Raw genomic sequence first — 25621 nt, 5'->3', positions numbered from 1 at the left:
AAATAACGATAACAAACTTCAATTGTCAAAATCCAAGATGGCTGCCTGTCGGCCATTTTGTTTTCCGATTGGTCCCAAAATGCAATATGCATAACTAGGCACCAAAGGGAACCTATATATGAAATTTGAGAAAGATCCCTTCAGTACTTCCTCAGAAATAGCGATAACAAACTCAAATTGTCAAAATCCAAGATGGCTGCCTGTCGGCCATGTTGTTTTCCGATTGGTCCCAAAATGCAATATGCATAACTAGGCACCAAAGGGAACCTACATATGAAATTTGAGAAAGATCCCTTTAGTACTTCCTCAGAAATAGCGATAACAAACTTTAATTGTCAAAATCCAAGATGGCTGCCTGTCGGCCATGTTGTTTTCTGATCGGTCCCAAAATGCAATATGCATAACTAGGCACCAAGGGGAACCTACATATGAAATTTGAGAAAGATCTCTTCAATACTTTCTCAGAAATAGAGATAACAAACTTCAATTGTCAAAATCCAAGATGGCTGCCTGTCGGCCATGTTGTTTTCTGATCGGTCCCAAAATGCAATATGCATAACTAGGCACCAAGGGGAACCTACATATGAAATTTGAGAAAGATCTCTTCAATACTTTCTCAGAAATAGAGATAACAAACTTCAATTGTCAAAATCCAAGATGGCTGCCTGTCGGCCATGTTGTTTTCCGATCGGTCCCAAAATGCAATATGCACAACTAGGCACCAAGGGGAACCTACATATGAAATTTGAGAAAGATCCCATCAGTACTTTCTGAGAAATAGCGATAACAAGAATTGTTTACGGACGGACGGACGGAGGGACGACGGACCACGGACGCAGGGCGATTTGAATAGCCCACCATCTGATGATGGTGGGCTAAAAATAAAAATATCAACTCATGACAGGACTAGGGCTTCATTTTTTTCAAACAGAACTCCAGAGGAAAAAAATCGATGAAAAATTCTGCATATCGTTATATATATCTTCTATGGTGTTATAAAATAATTGTTTTACAACATGAAATGCAAAATTAACCAAATGAATACAAACTGCAAAAATGCAGACAGAAGAAGTTATTTTAAATCAAAAGTCTAATAAAAAAGAAGGTTAGGAAATGGGTGATAAGCCTCCTTGCACCCAAGAACAAGAGGCCCATGGGCCTTGACGGTCACCTGAATTTCGAAATATTTTAGTCAAATCAATTGACCCTTTTTGGCACCATTCATCATGCAGTCGAAGGGGTCAGTCAAGGTCAACATGTGCATACCAGTTATAAAGCTGTCATCCCAAGCTGATAATGTTAACCAATTAGAATGAATTCCAATAGAAATCGAACAAATAATTGTCAAAAATGTAATTTCCCTATATAAACTAAAGTAAAGTTTACCCCCTCCCCAGGAGCAAACTATATGAAATTGATGTGATTTAAAGAATCATGATTCTAAGTTCTAACACGAAACATCAACCATTAATAATTAGTGAAACAAATTGTGTGGAAAAATAATAGTTCTTGCAATCTGTGAAGAAAATTTGAAATTGTTAGCCGAGTGGGAAAATGCACGACCTGACTGGGGTTTGAACCTGGGACCTCCAAACACTAGCCCAAAAGCTTTACCAATTGAGCTAACTGGTTGCAGATGATTGCCCTGTTCAAATTCCACTGCACACTTCCCTCCCTTTTTCTAAGTCACTACACACTTCCCTCCCTTTTTCTAAGTCACCGAACATGCAACTCACAACCCAGGTGTGGTTATTCCCTTGTCAAGTATTCACCTCACTGGAAACAAGGTTTAATCAAAGGCTAGAATTGAAAGAGGAGTGAGAAAATGCAAAGCCAGACCAGCGTTCAAACACAGGTTACCTCGATCCAAACAATAACCATGCATATGCTTAAGCTACGTATATGCATACCTGGTCTCCGATGATCGACCTGTCCAGCTCTAGTACAAAATTTAATAATTTTCCATCTCTAGATCTATAAATGCATGTTTTTTTGTTTTTGTTTTGTTTTGTACACCCAATTATTTATTCTCATAAATTCTTTTCAAAATGATGCTTTTAGTTCATTTCCAGATTTAAATGTTAAGAATAAATTGTGTATTAATAGTATACATTATTATGTTTGATAAATTTTGTTAGTCTTCATTTAAAAACTAGATTGTTAGACAAAGAAATATCTAATAGATACTTATAATCTACTTGTTCAAATCGGAGACGTATGCAACCCTATCTATGAGTGACCAAGCATCGGTAACGTTTTTGTCGCTAAACAATATCTTTTTGGAAAACGGCATAGCAAATTTGAACTTAAGTTATTTCATTTCATAGTGCAAGCTTAGGTCAAGATAAACACATGGCAACTAATTTTCTTCATCTAATTATACCTTTCCAGAGTAGCCCTAAATAATGTTACGTTTCTCAGCTTTTCCAGGTGGCGCTTCAGATTGGTGAAATATATAGGTGTCGCTGTCAATGAAATAATGAAAAGCGAAACGAAGTATCAAATAGAGCATAATCTTTAATTCAACTGAGAATATTTCATTTAAACAGACGACAAGTCTTCCATGATTAAAAATATCCACGCAACAAATATTATCAATCCAAACAAGCTATTTAATATGAATATTATTCAGTTTTCTTTCCGCTTCATAGCGGAAATTCCGTATTTTGCACTCAATCACCATCTAGTCTTTTGCGGTGCGCTGTTGTGTGCTTGAATTTTGAAGACGATGTCACCTGTTTTCGCTCACCACAACATTTTCCTCGATGTCAGAAACACGTAACATGCATTCTGATCAGTAGATCGGTGTTTCACTTCTCAAACATAAAAAGACCTCGAGCTATCCGACTTCTTTTTTTAGGTATTATTGGATTCATTCTGCCAAGTTTGTGTGCGACACCTAGTCGAACATGAATCCATTTTTATGTCGAACTCATATCTGAATATGATGCATTGATTTATAAAATTTCCAGTTTATATAGCATCTGCAAATCTTTTACAAATTTTCCAGAAGTTCGCTTTTATATGCGATCTGCATATTTCGTAAATGTAGATCGGGTGATATTATTTAAGTTGAAACATTGAAGATGTAAAATTGTATCTGGCTTGGCAAATGCAAAGTATGTGCATGTATTTGTAACTTATGCCTGTTGAATTGTAATGTGATGCCTCTTCATCCTATCTTGATAGTATTTAGTGCATTGTGGGGTGTATTAGTAAAGGTGAAGTGTCAACAATAAAATCTTAACCTTTGCTTGTACTCCGACCGTGTGCATCTCTCGCCAGAATCGTTTATATTTATTTATCCATTGAAATTGTGTCCCTTTTAAAAGGTATCAATATCTTTCATGAGGAGAATGTTCTTGAATGGTCAAAAGTGTATTTATATCCAAAATTGATTAACCCAGCCATTGAGACTTGTCTCTATCATTGTGTGTATTGTTCATTTATAGAAGACTTGTAAAAATATTTGCGATATTTACACAAACATTTGTCTGAAACGGGACCAATGGAAGATGAGCTAGATTCCACAGTACCACCATCGTCAACGCAAACGTCCAATCAAAAAACTGACAGGTTGGACATTGGCTCTGATAATGGTGGGAAAATGACATCAGAGATGGATGATGGAGATTTGGAAGAAGGGGAAATAGAATCAGAGGTGGAAAGTATCAAAGATGCTACAAGAGTACTAGAGCCAGAAAAATGGCCGGAGACCGAGAACACATCAGAAGCAAGTAACGCTCCAGTTGAATCAGATGGTGAAATTGTGTCAGAAGCTGAGATTAATGAAGCTGAGGACAAAGCTTCAGGTAATGTAGTTAAATATGTGAAGATTTTAGGGGTTCATTCAGAGCTTGCAACTGCTTGAATCCAGATTGGATATATCCTTGTAAGTGTTTGAAATCATCAGCATCACTTCAACACTGCGTGGTAAAATGGAAGGTTGCTATAGAGACTGACTAGTAGCACTCAGTTATTTACAATGTGAAATGATGGCACACTTTTAGAATGTGCCGCCATTTGTCACATACCTTTTTGAATTGAATTTATAGAAACCTTATTTAACATTCATCCATAAGCAAATCATTTATTGTATAAGGGTGTCTTGTCATTAAAGGAATTCAAACATAATAAAACATCTCTCTGGTGAAATATTATGACCGAGAAAACAGTTGTAATAGCTTCTCATTCCAAAAATTAAAACTGAATCAGAAATATTTTTAAATCAATAAATTAAATTTCTACTCCTTAAAGTCACTTATTTTACAGTACTATCGTACCTTTTTCTTTGTAAGTCATATTAAGTGTGACTTTAGAGAATTCAATTTTAACAGTGCTTGAGGAAAGAGAAATTGACAGGCAGGAAGATAAACCGCAACCTCAAAAAGCAGCAAAGCGTCCCCATGCTGTGCTGGAGGAAGATAAAGAGGAAGACGAATCAGATGACGAAGTGCCAGCCAAGTTGCTGAGGGCAGATAGTGCCGAGAATATTCCCAAGGAACCTGCAGATGGAACTCAGGAATTTGAGATCATTGATGACCTGGGCGATGCTGAAGGAGATAATGACATGGGTGATTTCTACAGTGAGGATGACCTCGAAGACAGTGAAATTTATGCCTGGCTTGATGAAGGCTTTGAACGACGTACCACTACAGACTGTCCTATACAGAAAGAGAAGATTGTTCTCACAGGTACCTTTCTAGACACTAAGACAGATAATCCAGATACCCTTCAAGCTGAAGAAATGATGTTATTGATAAATATCTGATAAAATGTTCTATGAAAGACTAGGATTTTACATATAAATGTAGAGGTTAACAGATTTATGCATGAAAGAGAGAAGAAAAGACCAAATTTCTGAAAGGAATTTGTATTAAAATATTTTTCTCTGAAAATAATATTCTATATTTTTCTGACATAATGTGTGTACATGTATTATAAGCATAAAAATGTGCAATATATTCCAGATATTGCATGAGAGATAGTATTGATGCTGAACATGGCAGGGTTGGTTACTGTTAATTTCAGAGAGGGGAAACAATCCATTTGAGGTGCTACCAGAGGGTTGGGTTGTGATCACCCATAACAGCGGTATGCCGGTCTACCTCCACAAAACAACAAGAGTGTGCACTTTGGCCCGTCCTTATTTTCTCGGACCAGGCAGTGTCAGGGTAATGTATAATAATGGTTCTGTGATCCCATTGGTTTGCTTATAAACTGTACGTGGCAACCTCATATTGATTACACTTGTTTGGTTTCAAAACCTATGAAAAGAACATAAATTGACCTGTGTTTGTCAAACTTACTTTTACTTACCGTAAAATAACACCTAATAAGATGGGGTTTTTTGGGGATTGATAAAGAATTACATAATTACAAACAATGAGAAGATTTACTGGCCAGTAAGTTTTGTCAAATAGTTTACATGTTTCTGATAGTAAGCATTTTACTTATGATACTGAAGTTGGTCATGAAGATTATTGATTGCTTACAATGCTTTTCCTTAATAGCGCACCGTCATCAGATCAAATCACTTTGTCCATTGTCAGTCCATAAACCAATCACATTATCACAATCTTCTTGAAAAAGTACTGAAGATATATATTACACAATTTTATATGTAGTTTCCTTGTGGTTCTTGTGCCCATTATTTTGTGTCATTGAGAAAACAAAATGACGGGACAAGTGGCCATCTTGAATTTTGACAGGTGAAATTTGTTATCTATAGTACTGAAATAATAAAAGGGGAAAGAAGGAAATAGTAGATAAGAAAAGATCTGTCTGACATGGAACAATTAAAGATCATTCAATGGTGGGCACCAAGATCTCTCTGGGATTTTTTGTGTACATATATGTGTCTGATTTGATGCTCGAACTTTTCTTCAGAAACATGACATTCCCGTTAGTGCTGTTCCCTGCCTTCAGTACAGGAGAGAGCTACATAAAGAGAATTCCAATACTCAGCAATTCCAAGACCAACAACAGGGTACAACTGTCCGTAACGATGAAAGTTCTGACAGGCAGGCTGAATCTGTGAAACCTGGGTCACAGTCCCAGGAATCGATGCCACCGCTTCCACCAACAGAACCAGTCGCTAATGGTGGAAATTCTCACATGCAATCAGAGTATATGGGTGAACGACCACCACTTCCATCTGAACCAGTCCCTAATGGTGAAAATGCTGACATGTCTAACGAAGCTGTGGAATCGCAACCACCGCTACCTCCTGAACCCATTGCAAATGGTGAAAATTCTGACATGCATACTGAACTAGTGAAAGCACCACCGCAACCACCAGATCCAGTCTCCAATGGTGAAACTAATGGCACAGGTATCATTACTTTTGTTTAAAGATCACTTCCATGATTGTTATCAGTCATCAAACTGCTTTGTAGATTCATCTTATAGCAGTAGAATGCCCAAGTCTGTGGAAACAGTAAAATATTCAGTCATGAAAATATTCCTGATGAAGATATCTATTCATTATCATTTATCTAGCATAAACATCACTGGAATATTCCCGTAAACTTGTAAAACATGCTAGCTGTGTTCCGCCATTATATGTTTAAATAGAACTCTTTTGTGTTCTATTTATAGACACAGGTGATTTCCCAGATCATATCCGACATCGTTTTACTTCATCTTTGACCTAATAATTGATTTACAGTGTCTTTTATTAGCTTTCTGATCTTAAAAACATTAAGTTAATATCGTGAAAGTCTTTTACTTTACCTTCAAAAAGATATGGTAAGTGATATATGTAATGTGTATGTGCGTTTAGCATTTATAGTTTCGGCACACTTTATACTGACATCTGTATGAATAGTTTAAATGTGGCGAAAACTTCTGTTCCAATGACTTAATTTGCTAAAGAAAATTGAACACATAAAGAAAAAAAACATTTCACATGGATTGTTACTTTTGAACACCATTTTGACACTCAAAGATATTTTTCTTATAAAAAAGGTAAGGGCGCCCTTATTAGGTCATGTACATGTGTACACCCTGTGGTTTCACCACTTTCAGCTGATTTTGTTTATTTAGAGCTCTGAGGCGATGCAGTGAAATGTAAATGGTGTTTTATTTACTAAAATTCACACAAATGATAATATTGACGATGTCCACTGAAATTTTGTCCTAAATCAAGCACTTCTGTTCCAGTTTCAGGAACAGCTTCTACTGGAGAACAGGAGACGCCCTTAGTGACCACTGCAGATGGGTCAGTGATAGCCCCGCCCATCAAGATAGAATATGCCGAGGATAGAAAGAAACAAAATACTGTAGGTAAGGTTCAAGTTTTCTGAGTCACTATTTTAAAGACGACTGGAAAGCAGCCCAAGGCAGATGGATTGAATACATTAATAGTTCATGAAAGCTGTGGTGTTACTATAAATTACTGGTTATGGACCACTTTCAAAAGAGAAGAAAAGGAATCCAGCTTCCACGCATTTCCTTGTTGAAGTGATAAAGTATTGGGATTATTTAGATGATTATGAAATGATTTACGGTCAAACCTGATTTAGCGACCACCAGAATTAAGCGACTCTCATATGTGACCATATTTCCCCCTCCCAATGCTATTTACTATTTGTAGAATCATGAACCTGGATTAAGAGACCACTTGTCATATTTTGCCCTTTTGGCCCCTTGAAGGGTCACATATGCCAGGTTTGACTGATTATTGAGTTAGAAAGATTTTCAGCATATACAGTGGAACTTCGTTAACTCGAAGTCGACGGGACCACGAAAAAACTTCGAGTTATCCGAGTGTTCGAATTAAGCGAGTTATCGTTTTTGGTGAAAAGTTTGATCAATATTTGTCAACATTATATAATCATAATAACTTCGCTCCGTCGCTCACCAGATCAGTGTAAAGACTGGTCAATACATGTAAATATATATGTAATGTTTCGTTATGTCACTTGTAATTTGGTGTAGTTTTGCCGATATACAGTCACGATAAAGTTTCACTTAGTCACTTCAATAACGATCCGATGTGCAAGTCATGTTTGCAAAAGGTAAACGATAAAACGGAATTCGACAAAATAACAAGTTATTAATGTCAAAACAAATAACCGTTTAAGTTTAACACAGATAGCATACAAAACGTTACAGAACCATTACCTTTTATTGGACATATATAAAATACTGTATGATCGGCCTACTTACTTTTTATTGATAACCACGCCATTTCCATGTGTATTAGCACCGGAAGTTGGGCTGCGCATGTGCGTATAAAATGTTACTGTAACTGAGTTGGCGTTTTATCCGATTTAATAGACAGCACTGACCGTTACAGTTGTACTCTGAACACCTCGGCAGTAATTACGCTATTGTTTCAGCAGTTTAAAGATTTAATAGGCGCCGGTGAATGTGTCATTTCTACACCTGTAAAAACATCAGCCGGGTAGATCTACCGGTGTGTCAGAGATTAGTTCCGCTTGAGCGAACGGGTAGATGAGTTGTTGACTATCGTGTGTACTGATATCGGCGACCGTCTTGGGAAATTACCTGATGTAAGTAAAGCAGTACTTTTTATCACCAAGACTTGTTGTTATAAGATTCAACCGACAATTTCTTTTATGAATTTATGAAACACTTATAATAGCATGTAGGTTAGTAGTGCCGATATGTTCAGTATTACAAACGGAATTTAGCTCTTAAAAAATGTCGGCGTTTGCCACCGATCGACGAAAATTATACTTCGAGTTATCCGAACATTTCAAGTAGGATTTTTATTGTTGGGACCAAATTTTTACTTCGTATTATCCGAGTTTTTCGAGTTATCCGAATTCGAATTATCCGAGTTTTTTTTACTAAGATAAAGAGAGAATTCGGCCGGGACCGGCGAGGTACTTCGAGTTAAGCGGGGTATTCGAGTTATCCGAGTTCGAGTTAACGAAGTTCCACTGTATATGGGAACCAACAATAGTTATGTAGGCTGAACCAAAAGTCCATTTATATTGCATTTGCTGTGAATATACAATATATATATATATACTGATATTTATGTTACTGTAGCACCTAGAGGCAAAATATTTTTGTTTCCTGTAACAAGTTAGATAGGTTGGTAATTTCTTTTTTCTTGCATGATATTTTCAGGGCTATATATTAAAAGAGTAGGATAGTGTCTTTCAGAACGCACAGACATTTCCTGGTCACGAGTAACAGAATAGAAACATATTTAGTTTTAACCAGTAAAATATATACATGTATATAGGAAAATCTATTGTGATAATCACTAAATAGAAATTCAATCTGGAAATTTCTATTTCTGGCCGCGGTTGCCGAGTTGTTAAGGTGTTCCAACACTTTATCACTAGTCCTCCATCTATGGGTTGCGCATTCGAAACCCATGTGGGGCAGTTTCCTGGTACTGACCATAGGCCGGTGGTTTTTCTCCAGGTACTGCGACTTTCCTCCACCTCCAAAACCAGGCACATCCTTAAATGACCATGGCTGTTAATAGGACGTTAAACAAAATAAAAAACCAAAAATTTCTATTCAGTTTCCCTGTCTTATATTTCAGATCCTACTGAACTACGGGAATATTGTGAAAAGCTGTTTGAATTCAGGACAATCACAGTAAAAAAATTTAAGTGAGTATTATATCTGATATTTAATAACAGACTGAAACCACTTTTACTGCCAATTTGTACTTTGATCAGCAACTTAATTTATAGCTCTGCGAATAAGGCCTAAAAGATACCCGTGTTTCCGCTAACCCTATACAACCACTTTATTTACCTCACCTCCCTAGCAAGTGAACTAATGACATTGAAGTCCACATAAACTTTTCCCCGATATTGGGCAAGTATCATGCTCGGGTAAATGACCTTGATCTACATTGTAGGTCACAGAGTTCAAATGTGTAAAAATATTTAAACAACTTCTCGATGACCAAGAGGCTGAGAGACGTGATATATGACTAGTAGCATGCTGTGGTGAAGTGTTGACAAGTTTGTTCAAATGAATGACCTTGACCAACATCCAAGATCACGGTCAGATATACTAAAATTTTAAACAACTTTGCAATGTCCAAGAGACCCAGAGACCTCATATTGGAGCAGTAGTATGGTTGAATGAAGGGCTAAAAAATCATTAAATGAATAAAATATGATAATGAGCTTAGAATCTGTATAAATTACCTAGATCAACTCAACAACACTTCTTAAGTACTTTCATCACATCTTGGTGATTCTTCTGATAAAGATTACCTCAGTAAAAACTATTAAAACAATCAAAAGATTGCCTGTCCTACATGTACAATTTTTATTCTGGTACAATTTGTGGAACAGAATAAAAATAAATCTAGTATCGGTAGTGGTACCTGTAGCAGAAACACAGGTGGTTTTTCAGGCGAAATATCAAATTTATGATAAAAGATAAAATAAAATTAGTATCACTTTGTCATGCCTCACTGGTGTAAGTTAAATCCGTAAATGAATCTTAGTGTTCATTAGTGCAGTTTTCTATTTCCATCTGTAATATTTTATCAATATCTTAATGAGAACATAAGTTTAGATAACAGTGAGCCAGATATCTTGTGTGAAATCATATTATGTGCCTACCAATATAATGCAGCAAAAATGATTGATTTGGGATAAATCAGACAAACCAAATCTGAATGACTTTATCAGTGTCCGGGTCTGATTTTCAACTGATTTGGATATATGTAGTCATGTCAAAGATATATGTTTTTCACTAAAAAGTGTTCTTTTCAGAATTGTGAAAAGCAAAAAAAGATTGCATTTATAAAATGTGAAGAAAAAAATCATATTGTTGGCTATTCTTAGCCTATTTTGCCATAGATATTGTAGTTTTGTTTCGCGTTTCAAAATTCATTAGAAGGATGGAAAAAAAAAACATCCACTTTCTAAGGTTAGGGGTGAAATATCTACCATGTTTAAAAGTTATGTTGAGCACATAACTATTATATTTGTTAGAAGTAGGAATCCATAATGATGATAATGCTGCTGATTTTGTAGAACATGGAAAGACAGAAGACGACACTTAAATGCAATTAGGTCACAGTCTCGCCCAGCCCTGGTAAGTAAAGTTGGGGGGTATCCAAACGGCCTTTCATTTTTGGTCTCTAATGAAACAATTGTCTTCTGCCTTGACTTAGAAGTATGCTGTAAAATGGGGAGAGCCTATACATGCAAAGCCTGTTGCTTAATCCTATTGTTGTGTATATTGGACATGAAATATCCAGTGACTTTCGGGTATGTGATAAAGACAATTGTATAAGATAGGAAGTGATTTCAGTAGTTAGCTGTATACTAATGGTCATTTTCAAGAAGATTTTCCACCAGGGTAGAATTCTGTCTCTCTTTTTTTCAGCCATCAACTACAAAGCTGATAACTTGCAAAATTCCACAAGTGAAAGGAGACGAAAAACCTAAACTCAAAGGTAATAACTGCTGTTTGTTACTCACCCATCATTCAAACTTTCTTTAAGGCTATATGCTACCTCATTACAGGTTGTGACATGTTTAAGTGTTATCATCCCTCTTCATCACTGTCTCACAATAATTTCATATATATTTTTTAACCTTACTTAAGTGACTATTCAGGAACACAAAATTTCAATGTATTTAAGGGAAAAATGAATCAAATTGATACAGTGATGTTTTTCTTTAATTTGCAGAGTTTGTTTTGAATCCATTGGGGAAATCCTATGTCTGTATTTTACATGAATATGCACAGCACACACTCAGAATCCAGCCAAGATATGTCTTCAAAGAATTAGGTAAGTGTCTGGTCTAATCAGAATTCATCCTAGATGTGTCTTCAAAGAATTAGATAAGTGTCTGGGCTAATCAGAATTCATCCTAGATGTGTCTTCAAAGAATTAGGTATATGTAAGTGTCTGCGATAGCGTAGAACCATGAAGATGTGTGCAACATCCAAGTGAAGGTTAATATTGTCTTTCTAAGGTTCATAAATCATTGTGTGAATGCCAATACAAGTCAGTAGTTGTAAGTTAGTGGTAGCAGTAATAACTGTCTAGGTTATATTTGTATTCCTTTGTTCACAGAGAATGCCCAGAACCCCTACAGTGCCACAGTTGTTATTGGTGATATTGAATATGGTACCGGTTATTCAAGCAGCAAAAAGTCAGCCAAGATGGCAGCAGGTAAAATTAAATTGTTTTACCTATACATTGGATAATCACTAAGGGCTATTCCAGTAAAACATCTACCCCACCCAAGGACTCCAGGTTTGGTTAAGGGGTACCACCTTTAGAATTTATTTAACAGATTAAATAGTAATAGGAAGGCAATCCATCCGTGGATAGAAGTGATTTATTGTGGAGTCCTTGGGTCAGGTAGGTATTTTAATGGAATAGCTCTAAATAAATCCAACAGAAATTGATTTACTTAAATGGACTATTAACACTATACAATTATAGCCTTTTGATAAATTTGATACATTGTTGTATTGACCTAAGAAAAATATCAACCGAGGATATGAAAGTGTAAAAATATGATTTTCATAATATAGTTTAATATATATGTCTTTGATGATTGTTGATGATTTGATGTGTTATGGTTTATGTTCACTGCAGAGAAACTATTTGTTTTGAAATGTGTTTATATCTTGTTTGTCTTTTGCACAATCTTTTCTCCTTATGCAAATTTATTCTAATCCAACCTACCCCACCTAATAGAGGGGAGTGGTTGGTTATGTAGAAATCACTACGTGTTGGTCCATGTTAAGCTTATCTACAAGATATCATTAAATGAGGTCGTATGATCGTCACTTGAACTAAAAAGTTTTCACTTATAAATTCTTGTAAATGTAAGTTCTACGATATTAATAAAATTCTACATTTTATATCAATAAATATTCAGGTATATTAATGAATTTTGATACGCCAAGGATTTGAATATTCATAAACCAAAAAATATTATACTCAAGAATTTGAATATTCATAAACAAATGAATATTGGTACATCAATGATTTGAATATTCATAAACCAATAAATATTGAAAAAAGTTGCAATTGCACTTTTGTTGGCAATGTTGCATCTTTGATTACTCCATTAATTTTCATTATTACATCTGGGTACTGTTTAATTTAAATGTACTGATATTTCTAGCTATCTTTTTAATTTTAAATGTACTGATATTTCTAGTTATCATGATCCATTGTTTCTTGTAGCAAAAGAAACCCTGACAATACTTATCCCAGAAATGAGCAAAGTCACAGAAGAGATTAATAAAGATGAGGACCTATCGGTATGTTGTTTAATGAATCTGATATTGTCCCCAAATATGAGTCCTACAAATGTGAATCTATGGTGTGAATGTTAATCTGTGATAGGAATTGTTCCAACATGTGAATCTGTGGTGTGAATTATTTACATGTATGAATATCGCTAGGAATTGTCCCCACATGTGAATCTTTGGTGTGAATTATTTACATATATGAATATCGGTAGGAATTGTCCCTACATGTGAATATTTGGTGTGAATTATTTACACATATGAATAACGGTAGGAATTGTCCCCACATGTGAATCTTTGGTATGAATTATTTATATATGAATATCGCTAGGAATTGTCCCAACATGTGAATATTTGGTGTGAATTATTTACACATATGAATATCGCTAGGAATTGTCCCCACATGTGAATCTTTGGTGTGAATTATTTACATATATGAATATCGCTAGGAATTGTCCCAACATGTGAATATTTGGTGTGAATTATTTACACATATGAATATCGCTAGGAATTGTCCCCACATGTGAATCTTTGGTGTGAATTATTTACATATATGAATATCGGTAGGAATTGTCCCCACATGTGAATCTTTGGTGTGAATTATTTACATATATGAATATCGGTAGGAATTGTCCCTACATGTGAATATTTGGTGTGAATTATTTACACATATGAATAACGGTAGGAATTGTCCCCACATGTGAATCTTTGGTATGAATTATTTATATATGAATATCGCTAGGAATTGTCCCCACATGTGAATCTTTGGTGTGAATTATTTACATATATGAATATCGGTAGGAATTGTCCCCACATGTTAATCTTTGGTGTGAATTATTTACATATATGAATATCGCTAGGAATTGTCCCTAGATGTGAATCTTTGGTGTGAATTATTTACATATATGAATATTGGTAGGAATTGTCCCAACATGTGAATCCGTGGTGTGAATTCTACTCAATGTGAATGTCAAATCTGAATGGAATCATCTGTCCATGGCTTCGTTCACTACAAATTACACCTGAACACCTGAAATTGCCGCAATCATGTATTTGGCTTTGTCCAATGTTAGAGTAAAGTATAGCGTGATACTAGACTCTCCAAACATGCCTAGAATTGATGCTTTATTATCTGTTGAGAACATACCTGCAGCACTGTTATCTTTACCACATTGTGTTACAGTTTTTTGATGAGATCAAGATCGAGGACCCACGTGTCTATGAGCTATGTAACAAAGTAGGGCAGCCCAGTCCCTACCAGATCCTACAGGAGTGCCTCAGCAGGTAAATCTCTATCCTACTGATGTTGAAAATTTAACTTTTAAAATTCTAATTTAATTGTTACATGTATTTAAGGGTTAACTGTAATATTTTTTTACGTCATTGAGCTTATTGCTCAATAACGTAAAAAAAAATATTACAGTTAACCCTTATAATTTAATTAACAACATTAAGAAACGTTTTCATTAAGTTTAACATGTTTAATTTGCTCCAGATATTTAAAAACACATTGATAAATACAAAATCCTGTGAACAACGATTACTCCGCTGTCGTCACTGAAAGTAGTTCCTTTTATTTTTTTTTATGTTATGAGATGATAACATAATTTTTTGAGCCAATGAAAATCCTTGTTACAAGCAAAATTAAATTATAGTAAGTGCATGTGTATATATATATATATATAAAAGCTTCTGATACTGTTGCAGGTCTGTCAAATATTTTTCAAACTATGACTTTATATAGATACATTCGAAATAATACAAATGTTGCTTTTAATGTATTTATTAGGAGAAAGTGACACAGATGTGTTATCTAAGTTCCCCATGCAAATATATATATATAAAAGGCTTACTTGGTCGATACATGTTTTGCCCTAGTTTTAAAGATTTTGAGTTAGAATGACAATTATTGTAAAGTACTGTTAACTGTAGAAAGCTGTATATCAGATTTTCTTGTAACTTCTATCGTGACATCAGTTGACTTTTTGTTATGAAATCACATTTATGATGAGCTGATGTTTTTTTCATTAATATTGTTTTAAATTCATTTTGCAGAAACTATGGAATGGGAGACACAAACTGTAAAATTGACGTCAAACCCCTAAAACACCAAAAGAGTGAATACTCTCTAACTGTTGGGAAACGCACAGTCACAGTAAGTCTGAGTCAGGTCACAGTATGTCTGAGTCAGGTCACAGTAAGTCTGAGTCAGGTCACAGTATGTCTGAGTCAGGTCACAGTTAGTCTGAGTTAGGTCACAGTTAGACTGAGTTAGGTCACAGTAAGTCTGAGTTAGGTCACAGTTAGTCTGAGTTAGGTCACAGTAAGTCTGAGTTAGGTCACAGTAAGTCTGAGTTAGGTCACAGTAAGTCTGAGTTAGGTCACAGTATGTCTGAGTTAGGTCACAGTTAGACTGAGTTAGGTCACACTAAGTCTGAGTTAGGTCACAGTATGTCTGAGTTAGGTCACAGTTAGTCTGAGTTAGGTCACAGTTAGACTGAGTTAGGTCACAGTAAGTCTGAGTTAGGTCACAGTAAGTCTGAGTTAGGTCACAGTAAGTCTGAGTTAGGTCACAGTAAGTCTGAGTTAGGTCACAGTATGTCTGAGTTAGGTCACAGTTAGACTGAGTTAGGTCACACTAAGTCTGAGTTAGGTCACAGTATGTCTGAGTTAGGTCACAGTTAGTCTGAGTTAGGTCACAGTTAGTCTGAGTTAGGTCACAGTAAGTCTGAGTTAGGTCACAGTAAGTCTGAGTTAGGTCACAGTATGTCTGAGTTAGGTCACAGTTAGTCTGAGTTAGGTCACAGTAAGTCTGAGTTAGGTCACAGTTAGTCTGAGTTAGGTCACAGTATGTCTGAGTTAGGTCACAGTTAGTCTGAGTTAGGTCACTGTATGTCTGAGTTAGGTCACAGTAAGTCTGAGTTAGGTCACAGTAAGTCTGAGTTAGGTCACAGTATGTCTGAGTTAGGTCACAGTTAGACTGAGTTAGGTCACAGTAAGTCTGAGTTAGGTCACAGTTAGTCTGAGTTAGGTCACAGTAAGTCTGAGTTAGTCACAGTAAGTATGAGTTATGTCACAGTTAGTCTGAGTTACGTCACAGTTAGTCTGAGTTAGTCTGAGTTACGTCACAGTTAGTCTGAGTTAGTCACAGTATGTCTGAGTTAGGTCACAGTATGTCTGAGTTAGGTCACAGTATGTCTTAGTTAGGTCACAGTTAGTCTGAGTTAGATGACAGTAAGTCTGAGTTAGGTCACAGTATGTCTGAGTTATGTCACAGTAAGTCTGAGTTAGGTCACAGTATGTCTGAGTTAGGTCACAGTAAGTCTGAGTTAGGTCACACTAAGTCTGATTAAGTCACAGTAAGTCTGAGTTAGTCACAGTAAGTCTGAGTTAAGTCACAGTATGTCTGAGTTAGGTCACAGTATGTCTGAGTTAGGTCACAGTAAGTCTGAGTTAGTCTGAGTTAGTCACAGTAAGTCTGAGTTAGTCACAGTATGTCTGAGTTAGTCACAGTAAGTCTGAGTTAGGTCACAGTTAGTCTGAGTTAGGTCACAGTAAGTCTGAGTTAGGTCACAGTATGTCTGAGTTAGGTCACAGTATGTCTGTGTTAGGTCACAGTATGTCTGAGTTAGGTCACAGTTAGTCTGAGTTAGGTCACAGTTAGTCTGAGTTAGGTCACAGTTAGTCTGAGTTAGTCACAGTAAGTCTGAGTTAGGTCACAGTTAGTCTGAGTTAGGTCACAGTTAGTCTGAGTTAGTCTGAGTTAGTCACAGTATGTCTGAGTTAGGTCACAGTTAGTCTGAGTTAGATGACAGTAAGTCTGAGTTAGGTCACAGTAAGTCTGAGTTAGGTCACAGTAAGTCTGAGTTAGGTCACAGTATGTCTGAGTCATGTCACAGTAAGTCTGAGTTAGGTCACAGTAAGTCTGAGTTAGGTCACAGTATGTCTGAGTTAGGTCACAGTAAGTCTGATTAAGTCACAGTAAGTCTGAGTTAGTCACAGTATGTCTGAGTTAGGTCACAGTATGTCTGAGTTAGGTGACAGTATGTCTGAGTTAGGTCACAGTATGTCTGAGTTAGTCACAGTAAGTCTTAGTTAGGTCACAGTAAGTCTGAGTTAGGTCACAGTTAGTCTGAGTTAGGTCACAGTATGTCTGAGTTAGGTCACAGTAAGTCTGAGTTAGGTCACAGTATGTCTGAGTTAGGTCACAGTAAGTCTGAGTTAGGTCACAGTATGTCTGAGTTAGTCACAGTAAGTCTGAGTTAGGTCACAGTTAGTCTGAGTTAGGTCACAGTATGTCTGAGTTAGGTGACAGTAAGTCTGAGTTAGGTCACAGTATGTCTGAGTTAGGTCACAGTAAGTCTGAGTTAGGTCACAGTATGTCTGAGTTAGGTCACAGTAAGTCTGAGTTAGGTCACAGTATGTCTGAGTTAGGTCACAGTTAGTCTGAGATAGTCACAGTAAGTCTGAGATAGTCACAGTAAGTCTGAGTTAGGTCGCAGTAAGTCTGAGTTATGTCACACTAAGTCTGAGTTAGGTCACAGTTAGACTGAGTTAGGTCACAGTTAGTCTGAGTTAGGTCACAGTTAGTCTGAGTTAGGTCACAGTTAGACTGAGTTAGGTCACAGTTAGTCTGAGTTAGGTCACAGTTAGTCTGAGTTAGGTCACAGTTAGTCTGAGTTAGGTCACAGTAAGTCTGAGTTAGGTCACAGTAAGTCTGAGTTAGGTCACAGTATGTCTGAGTTAGGTCACAGTTAGTCTGAGTTAGGTCACAGTTAGTCTGAGTTAGGTCACAGTTAGTCTGAGTTAGTCACAGTAAGTCTGAGTTAGGTCACAGTTAGTCTGAGTTAGGTCACAGTTAGTCTGAGTTAGTCTGAGTTAGTCACAGTATGTCTGAGTTAGGTCACAGTTAGTCTGAGTTAGATGACAGTAAGTCTGAGTTAGGTCACAGTAAGTCTGAGTTAGGTCACAGTAAGTCTGAGTTAGGTCACAGTATGTCTGAGTCATGTCACAGTAAGTCTGAGTTAGGTCACAGTAAGTCTGAGTTAGGTCACAGTATGTCTGAGTTAGGTCACAGTAAGTCTGATTAAGTCACAGTAAGTCTGAGTTAGTCACAGTATGTCTGAGTTAGGTCACAGTATGTCTGAGTTAGGTGACAGTATGTCTGAGTTAGGTCACAGTATGTCTGAGTTAGTCACAGTAAGTCTTAGTTAGGTCACAGTAAGTCTGAGTTAGGTCACAGTTAGTCTGAGTTAGGTCACAGTATGTCTGAGTTAGGTCACAGTAAGTCTGAGTTAGTCACAGTATGTCTGAGTTAGTCACAGTAAGTCTGAGTTAGTCACAGTAAGTATGAGTTATGTCACAGTTAGTCTGAGTTACGTCACAGTTAGTCTGAGTTAGTCTGAGTTACGTCACAGTTAGTCTGAGTTAGTCACAGTATGTCTGAGTTAGGTCACAGTATGTCTGAGTTAGGTCACAGTATGTCTTAGTTAGGTCACAGTTAGTCTGAGTTAGATGACAGTAAGTCTGAGTTAGGTCACAGTATGTCTGAGTTATGTCACAGTAAGTCTGAGTTAGGTCACAGTATGTCTGAGTTAGGTCACAGTAAGTCTGAGTTAGGTCACACTAAGTCTGATTAAGTCACAGTAAGTCTGAGTTAGTCACAGTAAGTCTGAGTTAAGTCACAGTATGTCTGAGTTAGGTCACAGTATGTCTGAGTTAGGTCACAGTAAGTCTGAGTTAGTCTGAGTTAGTCACAGTAAGTCTGAGTTAGTCACAGTATGTCTGAGTTAGTCACAGTAAGTCTGAGTTAGGTCACAGTTAGTCTGAGTTAGGTCACAGTAAGTCTGAGTTAGGTCACAGTATGTCTGAGTTAGGTCACAGTATGTCTGTGTTAGGTCACAGTATGTCTGAGTTAGGTCACAGTTAGTCTGAGTTAGGTCACAGTTAGTCTGAGTTAGGTCACAGTTAGTCTGAGTTAGTCACAGTAAGTCTGAGTTAGGTCACAGTTAGTCTGAGTTAGGTCACAGTTAGTCTGAGTTAGTCTGAGTTAGTCACAGTATGTCTGAGTTAGGTCACAGTTAGTCTGAGTTAGATGACAGTAAGTCTGAGTTAGGTCACAGTAAGTCTGAGTTAGGTCACAGTAAGTCTGAGTTAGGTCACAGTATGTCTGAGTCATGTCACAGTAAGTCTGAGTTAGGTCACAGTAAGTCTGAGTTAGGTCACAGTATGTCTGAGTTAGGTCACAGTAAGTCTGATTAAGTCACAGTAAGTCTGAGTTAGTCACAGTATGTCTGAGTTAGGTCACAGTATGTCTGAGTTAGGTGACAGTATGTCTGAGTTAGGTCACAGTATGTCTGAGTTAGTCACAGTAAGTCTTAGTTAGGTCACAGTAAGTCTGAGTTAGGTCACAGTTAGTCTGAGTTAGGTCACAGTATGTCTGAGTTAGGTCACAGTAAGTCTGAGTTAGGTCACAGTATGTCTGAGTTAGGTCACAGTAAGTCTGAGTTAGGTCACAGTATGTCTGAGTTAGTCACAGTAAGTCTGAGTTAGGTCACAGTTAGTCTGAGTTAGGTCACAGTATGTCTGAGTTAGGTGACAGTAAGTCTGAGTTAGGTCACAGTATGTCTGAGTTAGGTCACAGTAAGTCTGAGTTAGGTCACAGTATGTCTGAGTTAGGTCACAGTAAGTCTGAGTTAGGTCACAGTATGTCTGAGTTAGGTCACAGTTAGTCTGAGATAGTCACAGTAAGTCTGAGATAGTCACAGTAAGTCTGAGTTAGGTCGCAGTAAGTCTGAGTTATGTCACACTAAGTCTGAGTTAGGTCACAGTTAGACTGAGTTAGGTCACAGTTAGTCTGAGTTAGGTCACAGTTAGTCTGAGTTAGGTCACAGTTAGACTGAGTTAGGTCACAGTTAGTCTGAGTTAGGTCACAGTTAGTCTGAGTTAGGTCACAGTTAGTCTGAGTTAGGTCACAGTAAGTCTGAGTTAGGTCACAGTAAGTCTGAGTTAGGTCACAGTTAGTCTGAGTTAGGTCACAGTAAGTCTGAGTTAGGTCACAGTAAGTCTGAGTTAGGTCACAGTAAGTCTGATTAAGTCACAGTAAGTCTGAGTTAGTCACAGTATGTCTGAGTTAGGTCTGGAATGAAGGACTAGAAAATTTATTAATATAAATAAACCTAGCTTACTATGATATTTGAATAAAGAGGTAAGTGAATAAATAACCACTATCCAAATTTAACACAGGGGTTGGGGATTAATCTGAGGATAGGTATGGTGTTTATAATTGGGGAGGGGCTAATTTGGGGATAAACATTGTAAAAGGTTTTTATTGATAAATCTGGTTTAGAATATGACCATTGATATGTGTGTGGCTGTTTTACAGGTTGTATGTAAAAATAAGAGAGAAGGTAAACAGAGAGCAGCCCAGGCTATCCTACAGGTCAGTAAACTCTATCCTTACCATCCTACAGGTCAGTAGACTCTATCCTTACCATCCTACAGGTCAGTACACTCTATCCTTACTGTCCTACAGGTCAGTAGACTCTATCCTTACCGTCCTACATGTAAGTAGACTCTATCCTTACCATCCTACAGGTCAGTAGACTATCCTTACCGTCCTACAGGTCAGTAGACTCTATCCTAACCATCCTACAGGTCAGTAGACTATCCTAACCATCCTACAGGACAGTAGACTCTATCCTTACCATCCTACAGGACAGTAGACTCTATCCTTACCGTCCTACAGGTCAGTAGACTCTATCTTTACCATCCTACAGGTCAGTAGACTCTATCCTAACCATCCTACAGGACAGTAGACTCTATCCCAACCATCCTACAGGTCAGTAGACTCTATCCTTACCGTCCTACAGGTCAGTAGACTCTATCCTAACCATCCTACATGTCAGTACACTCTGTTGTAACCATCCTACAGGTCAGTACACTCTATCCTTACCATCCTACAGGTCAGTACACTCTATCCTTACCGTCCTACAGGTCAGTAGACTCTATCCTTACCATCCTACAGGTCAGTACACTCTATCCTTACCGTCCTACAGGTCAGTAGACTCCATCCTTACCATCCTACAGGTCAGTAGACTCTATTCTAACCATCCTACAGGTCAGTACACTCTATCCTTACCGTCCTACAGGTCAGTAGACTCTATCCTTACCATCCTACAGGTCAGTAAACTCCATCCTTCCCATCCTACAGGTCAGTAAACTCTATCCTTACCATCCTACAGGTCAGTACACTCTATCCTTACCGTCCTACAGGTCAGTAGACTCCAACCTTACCGTCCTACAGGTCAGTACACTCTATCCTTACCGTCCTACAGGTCAGTAGACTCCATCCTTACCGTCCTACAGGTCAGTAGACTCTATCCTTACCATCCTACAGGTCAGTAGACTATCCTTACCGTCCTACATGTCATTAGACTCTATCCTTACCGTCCTACAGGTCAGTAGACTCTATCCTTACCATCCTACAGGTCAATAAACTCCATCCTTCCCATCCTACAGGTCAGTAAACTCTATCCTTACCATCCCACAGGTCAGTAAACTCTATTCTTACCATCCTACATGTAAGTAGACTCTATCCTTACCATCCTACAGGTCAGTAGACTCTATCCTTACCATCCTACAGGTCAGTAGACTCTATCCTTACCATCCTACAGGTCAGTACACTCTATCCTTACCATCCTACAGGTCAGTAGACTCTATCCTTACTGTCCTACAGGTCATTAGACTCTATCCTTACCATCCTACAGGTCAGTAGACTTTATCTTTACCGTCCTACAGGTCAGTAAACTCTATCCTAACCATCCTACAGGTCAGTACACTCTATCCTTACCATCCTACAGGTCAGTAGACTATCCTTACCATCCCACAGGTCAGTAAACTCTATACTTACCATCCTACAGGTCAGTAAACTCTATCCTTACCATCCTACAGGTCAGTAGACTCTATCCTTACCATCCTACAGGTCAGGAAACTTTATCCTTACCGTCCTACAGGTCAGTAGACTATCCTTACCATCCTACAGGTCAGTAGACTATCCTTACCATCCTACAGGTCAGTAGACTCTATCCTTACATTCCTACAGGTCAGTAGACTCTATCCTTACCATCCTACAGGTCAGTAGACTATATCCTTTAATTCCTTACCATCCTACAGGTCAGGAAACTCTATTCTAACCATCCTACAGGTCAGTAGACTATCTGACCTGCTCCAGAAATAGAGGATCTTACATGAGTGGCTATGTCAAATAGAATTTATCAAAGGAGATATATAGTTTGATACTAAGGCTTGTGCCATGTCAGATTATGACATAGCCAGAAGTTGAAGAATTTGTTGATCACATAACTGATATTTATAATCGAATATAAATGAAAACTTAAAATCAATACTCTATATATATATTTCAACACTGACAGTATGTTTTTTTCTTGACAGACCTTCATATGACATATATTATATATGGCAACACAATAGTGTTATCACAAGTGTCTTACAGTCTTTGTGACATGGCCGTATTACATTGTTAAACTGGCCAGTCAGGTGATAAAGTAAAATGTATCATATCTAAGTATTTCATTAAAGTATTTTGAGATGACCCAGGCAGGCAGATTATCACTTCATTTACATGCTTAGCAACTCTGACCATTGTAAACTGATTTCCGGTAATGTTTGAAATGTCATATTGATAGGAGCTGCATCCTCATATCACAAACCTGGGATCCCTTCTTAGGCTGTACGGGCGATCCTCATGGAAAAATCTCAAAGAAAAGAAGGTAAGTTCTGTTTTACCATTTTGACCCTTTGACCGCCGATAAATATTTTCTGATATATTACAAAATTTGACAAAATTGAAATTTCATATAAAATCAACACAATGCAAGCTCTTTTAATTCATTAAAACATAATTATCTAACTTAAGATACGAAGAACAATATCAAACGGAGGCAGTCGTTTTGTTCTACCATTTCTAATGTATGACATAATGTCATTATTATGCACTAGTGTTACAGGCAAAACTATTATGTGGGAGATCAATTAACAGAATAAAAGGTTGATTATGGGGAAAATATTTCAATGTTTTCATTTCTTAGAGAGAAGAACATTCCATTACGGAACTCCAGTCACAAACCTGCTCAAAGAAACCTAATACTGCTGTACTGGATAAACTCAAGGAGGAAATGGAGAAACTCTACAAACAAAAGGTAAAACTCTACAAACAGGAGGTAAAACTCTACAGACAAAAGGTAAAACTCTACAAACAAAAGGTAAAACTCTACAAACAAAAGGTAAAACTCTACAAACAAAAGGTAAAACTCTAAAGACAAAAGGTAAAACTCTACAGACAAAAGGTAAAACTCTACAAACAAAAGGTAAAACTCTACAAACAAAAGGTATAACTCTACAAACAGAAGATAAAACTATACAGACAAAAGATAAAACTCTACAGACAAAAGGTAAAACTCTACAGACAAAAGGTAAAACTCTACAAACAAAAGGTAAAACTCAACAAACAAAAGGTAAAACTCAACAAAACAAAATATGTAAAACTCTACAAACAAAAGGTAAAACTCTACAAACAAAAGATAAAACTTTACAAACAGGAGGTAAAACTCTACAGACAAAAGGTAAAACTCTACAAAACAAAATATGTAAAACTCTACAAACAAAAGGTAAAACTCTACAAACAAAAGATAAAACTTTACAAACAGGAGGTAAAACTCTACAGACAAAAGGTAAAACTCTACAAAACAAAATATGTAAAACTTGACAAAACAAAATATGTAAATTTCTTCAAACAGAAGGTAAAACTCTACAGACAAAAGGTAAAACTCTACAAAACAAAATATGTAAAACTCGACAAAACAAAATATGTAAAACTATACAAACAAAAGGTAAAACTTTACAAACAGGAGGTAAAACTACAGACAAAAGGTAAAACTCTACAAACAGAAGGTAATACTATATAAACGAAAGTTTAAACTCAAATGTGCAAATGTACATATTTTTTTACCCTCAATTTTAGTGTGTTATCATGATCATATTCTAGCTATTAAGCACAAGGATAAATTGGGACCATCAACAGTATTTGCTACAGAAAGCACTGTCTTGTAAATGTAATTGGTGCAATAATATTAGAGCACATTGCTTTCAGTTCAAAAGTAGGAAAGCTGCTAAAACATCTACCATGTTTAGAATGTCGGTACTCTGTTAATGAAGATGATGTTTACATTAACAAAGATGGATGTCACAGAAAATGATCTTCATGTATTTGCAGGAAGCCATTAAAAGTAAAGGCAAGCTAAGAGTGGAGAGTTCGGCTTTACCAGGAACTGTAACGAGTCTGGACTTATGACGTGGACGCTCGTCTTAGGGACCATTGTTATTTATCCACAGAGGGAAAACTGACGCAGGCAGACAACTACCTGTGTTTCTTTGTCCATTTTGCCATATCCCCATCGAACAAGAATATTTTATTCGATGAAAGAGCCCTGCTCACTGATCATTGCTTCTACTCCCAACAGAATAGGATTATTTTTTACTTTATATATATTTTTCGCAATTTATTTGTGGTAGATTTTGCTAGTTACTCGGTGCTTATGTGTAGACATTCCAGTATACTCCTACATACCTGCTGGTCGTCAAATGTAGCCAATTCGTACTTTCAGCTTTAGTTTTATGTTGGAAACTATAATGTGATGTAGTTATGATTCAGTTTTTATGAAAATAATCACAAAAATATTATCAATGAAGAATAAAATTAATCAAAAAATATTTGTGTGAAAGAGATTGAAGAAATATTATGCTTTTTTTTATTTGAAATCTTAATTATCTTCTGATTTTTTCTGTAGAATCATTTGATTGTAACAAATCATGGTGTAATTGTAAGATACTGCATATTAGAAATTGTGTTATTATTAAATTATGATAATTCAATGTGAATTTGTTTAAATATCAAGAAGAGTGTTTTTCATTTTTTTTTTTTTTTTTTGACATATCAGAAATGATTTTCTATACATAGTCAAACTTTTTTACCTCCAAATCTGATAGCTCAAAGACCCTGATTAACTCGGAAGTAAAATTTCAGTTCAAACAGCTAAAAACTATATAAAGTATACTCGGTTACCTGGAATACTCGGTACATGTATATCTCTTCGTGTTTTTACTTTTTTCATGGCCCCTACTGACTTGAGAAAATGAGGTTCAACTGGTAACCTACTTATTTTACAGTGATGTAATTTAAGCATTGTTCACACTGAAATATTTCTCTGATTTATGATTGTGCTAATCACACTTACTTCATTTTGTTTTCTAGAATGCATCAAAGCGAGTATGAAGTATTATCTGTTAAATGCTATTGATAAGTTAC

General features: G+C 36.7%; 1 protein-coding gene across 2 annotated transcripts; it reads left to right on the top strand.

Moving 5' to 3' along the window:
• Positions 1–3173: 3173 nt before the first annotated feature.
• Positions 3174–23612, top strand: LOC117332469 (microprocessor complex subunit DGCR8-like). Of its 2 annotated transcripts, none has more exons than XM_033891386.1 (16): positions 3174–3812; positions 4338–4694; positions 5032–5174; positions 5890–6334; positions 7177–7287; positions 9533–9602; positions 10992–11052; positions 11347–11416; positions 11654–11755; positions 12044–12142; positions 13172–13248; positions 14420–14520; positions 15292–15391; positions 20621–20677; positions 22944–23027; positions 23346–23612. In XM_033891386.1, exons 1-16 carry the CDS (start codon positions 3509–3511, stop codon positions 23571–23573), a joined length of 2409 nt encoding a protein of 802 aa, XP_033747277.1. In that variant the 5' UTR covers positions 3174–3508; the 3' UTR covers positions 23574–23612. The 2 variants fall into 2 exon arrangements, with proteins under 2 accessions (XP_033747277.1, XP_033747276.1); XM_033891385.1 differs by having other exon boundaries at positions 7165–7287.
• The last annotated feature ends 2009 nt before the right edge of the window (positions 23613–25621 follow it).

The sequence above is a fragment of the Pecten maximus genome, chromosome 8 (assembly GCF_902652985.1).
Source record: "Pecten maximus chromosome 8, xPecMax1.1, whole genome shotgun sequence".
Classification (NCBI taxonomy): Eukaryota; Metazoa; Mollusca; class Bivalvia; order Pectinida; family Pectinidae; genus Pecten; species Pecten maximus.
The sequence above is the reverse complement of the archived record's forward strand: the minus strand, read 5'-3'. Positions and strand labels throughout refer to the sequence as shown.

What these genes read in the sequence shown, in the direction of transcription:
- LOC117332469 (XM_033891385.1), top strand. Translation starts at nt 3,509, where the DNA reads ATGGAAGATGAGCTAGATTCCACAGTACCACCATCGTCAACGCAAACG. An exon ending in TCGGACCAGGCAGTGTCAGG is followed by an intron (nt 5,175 to 5,889) that starts GTAATGTATAAT and finishes ACTTTTCTTCAG; the next exon opens with AAACATGACATTCCCGTTAG. An exon ending in TTGGGAAACGCACAGTCACA is followed by an intron (nt 15,392 to 20,620) that starts GTAAGTCTGAGT and finishes GCTGTTTTACAG; the next exon opens with GTTGTATGTAAAAATAAGAG.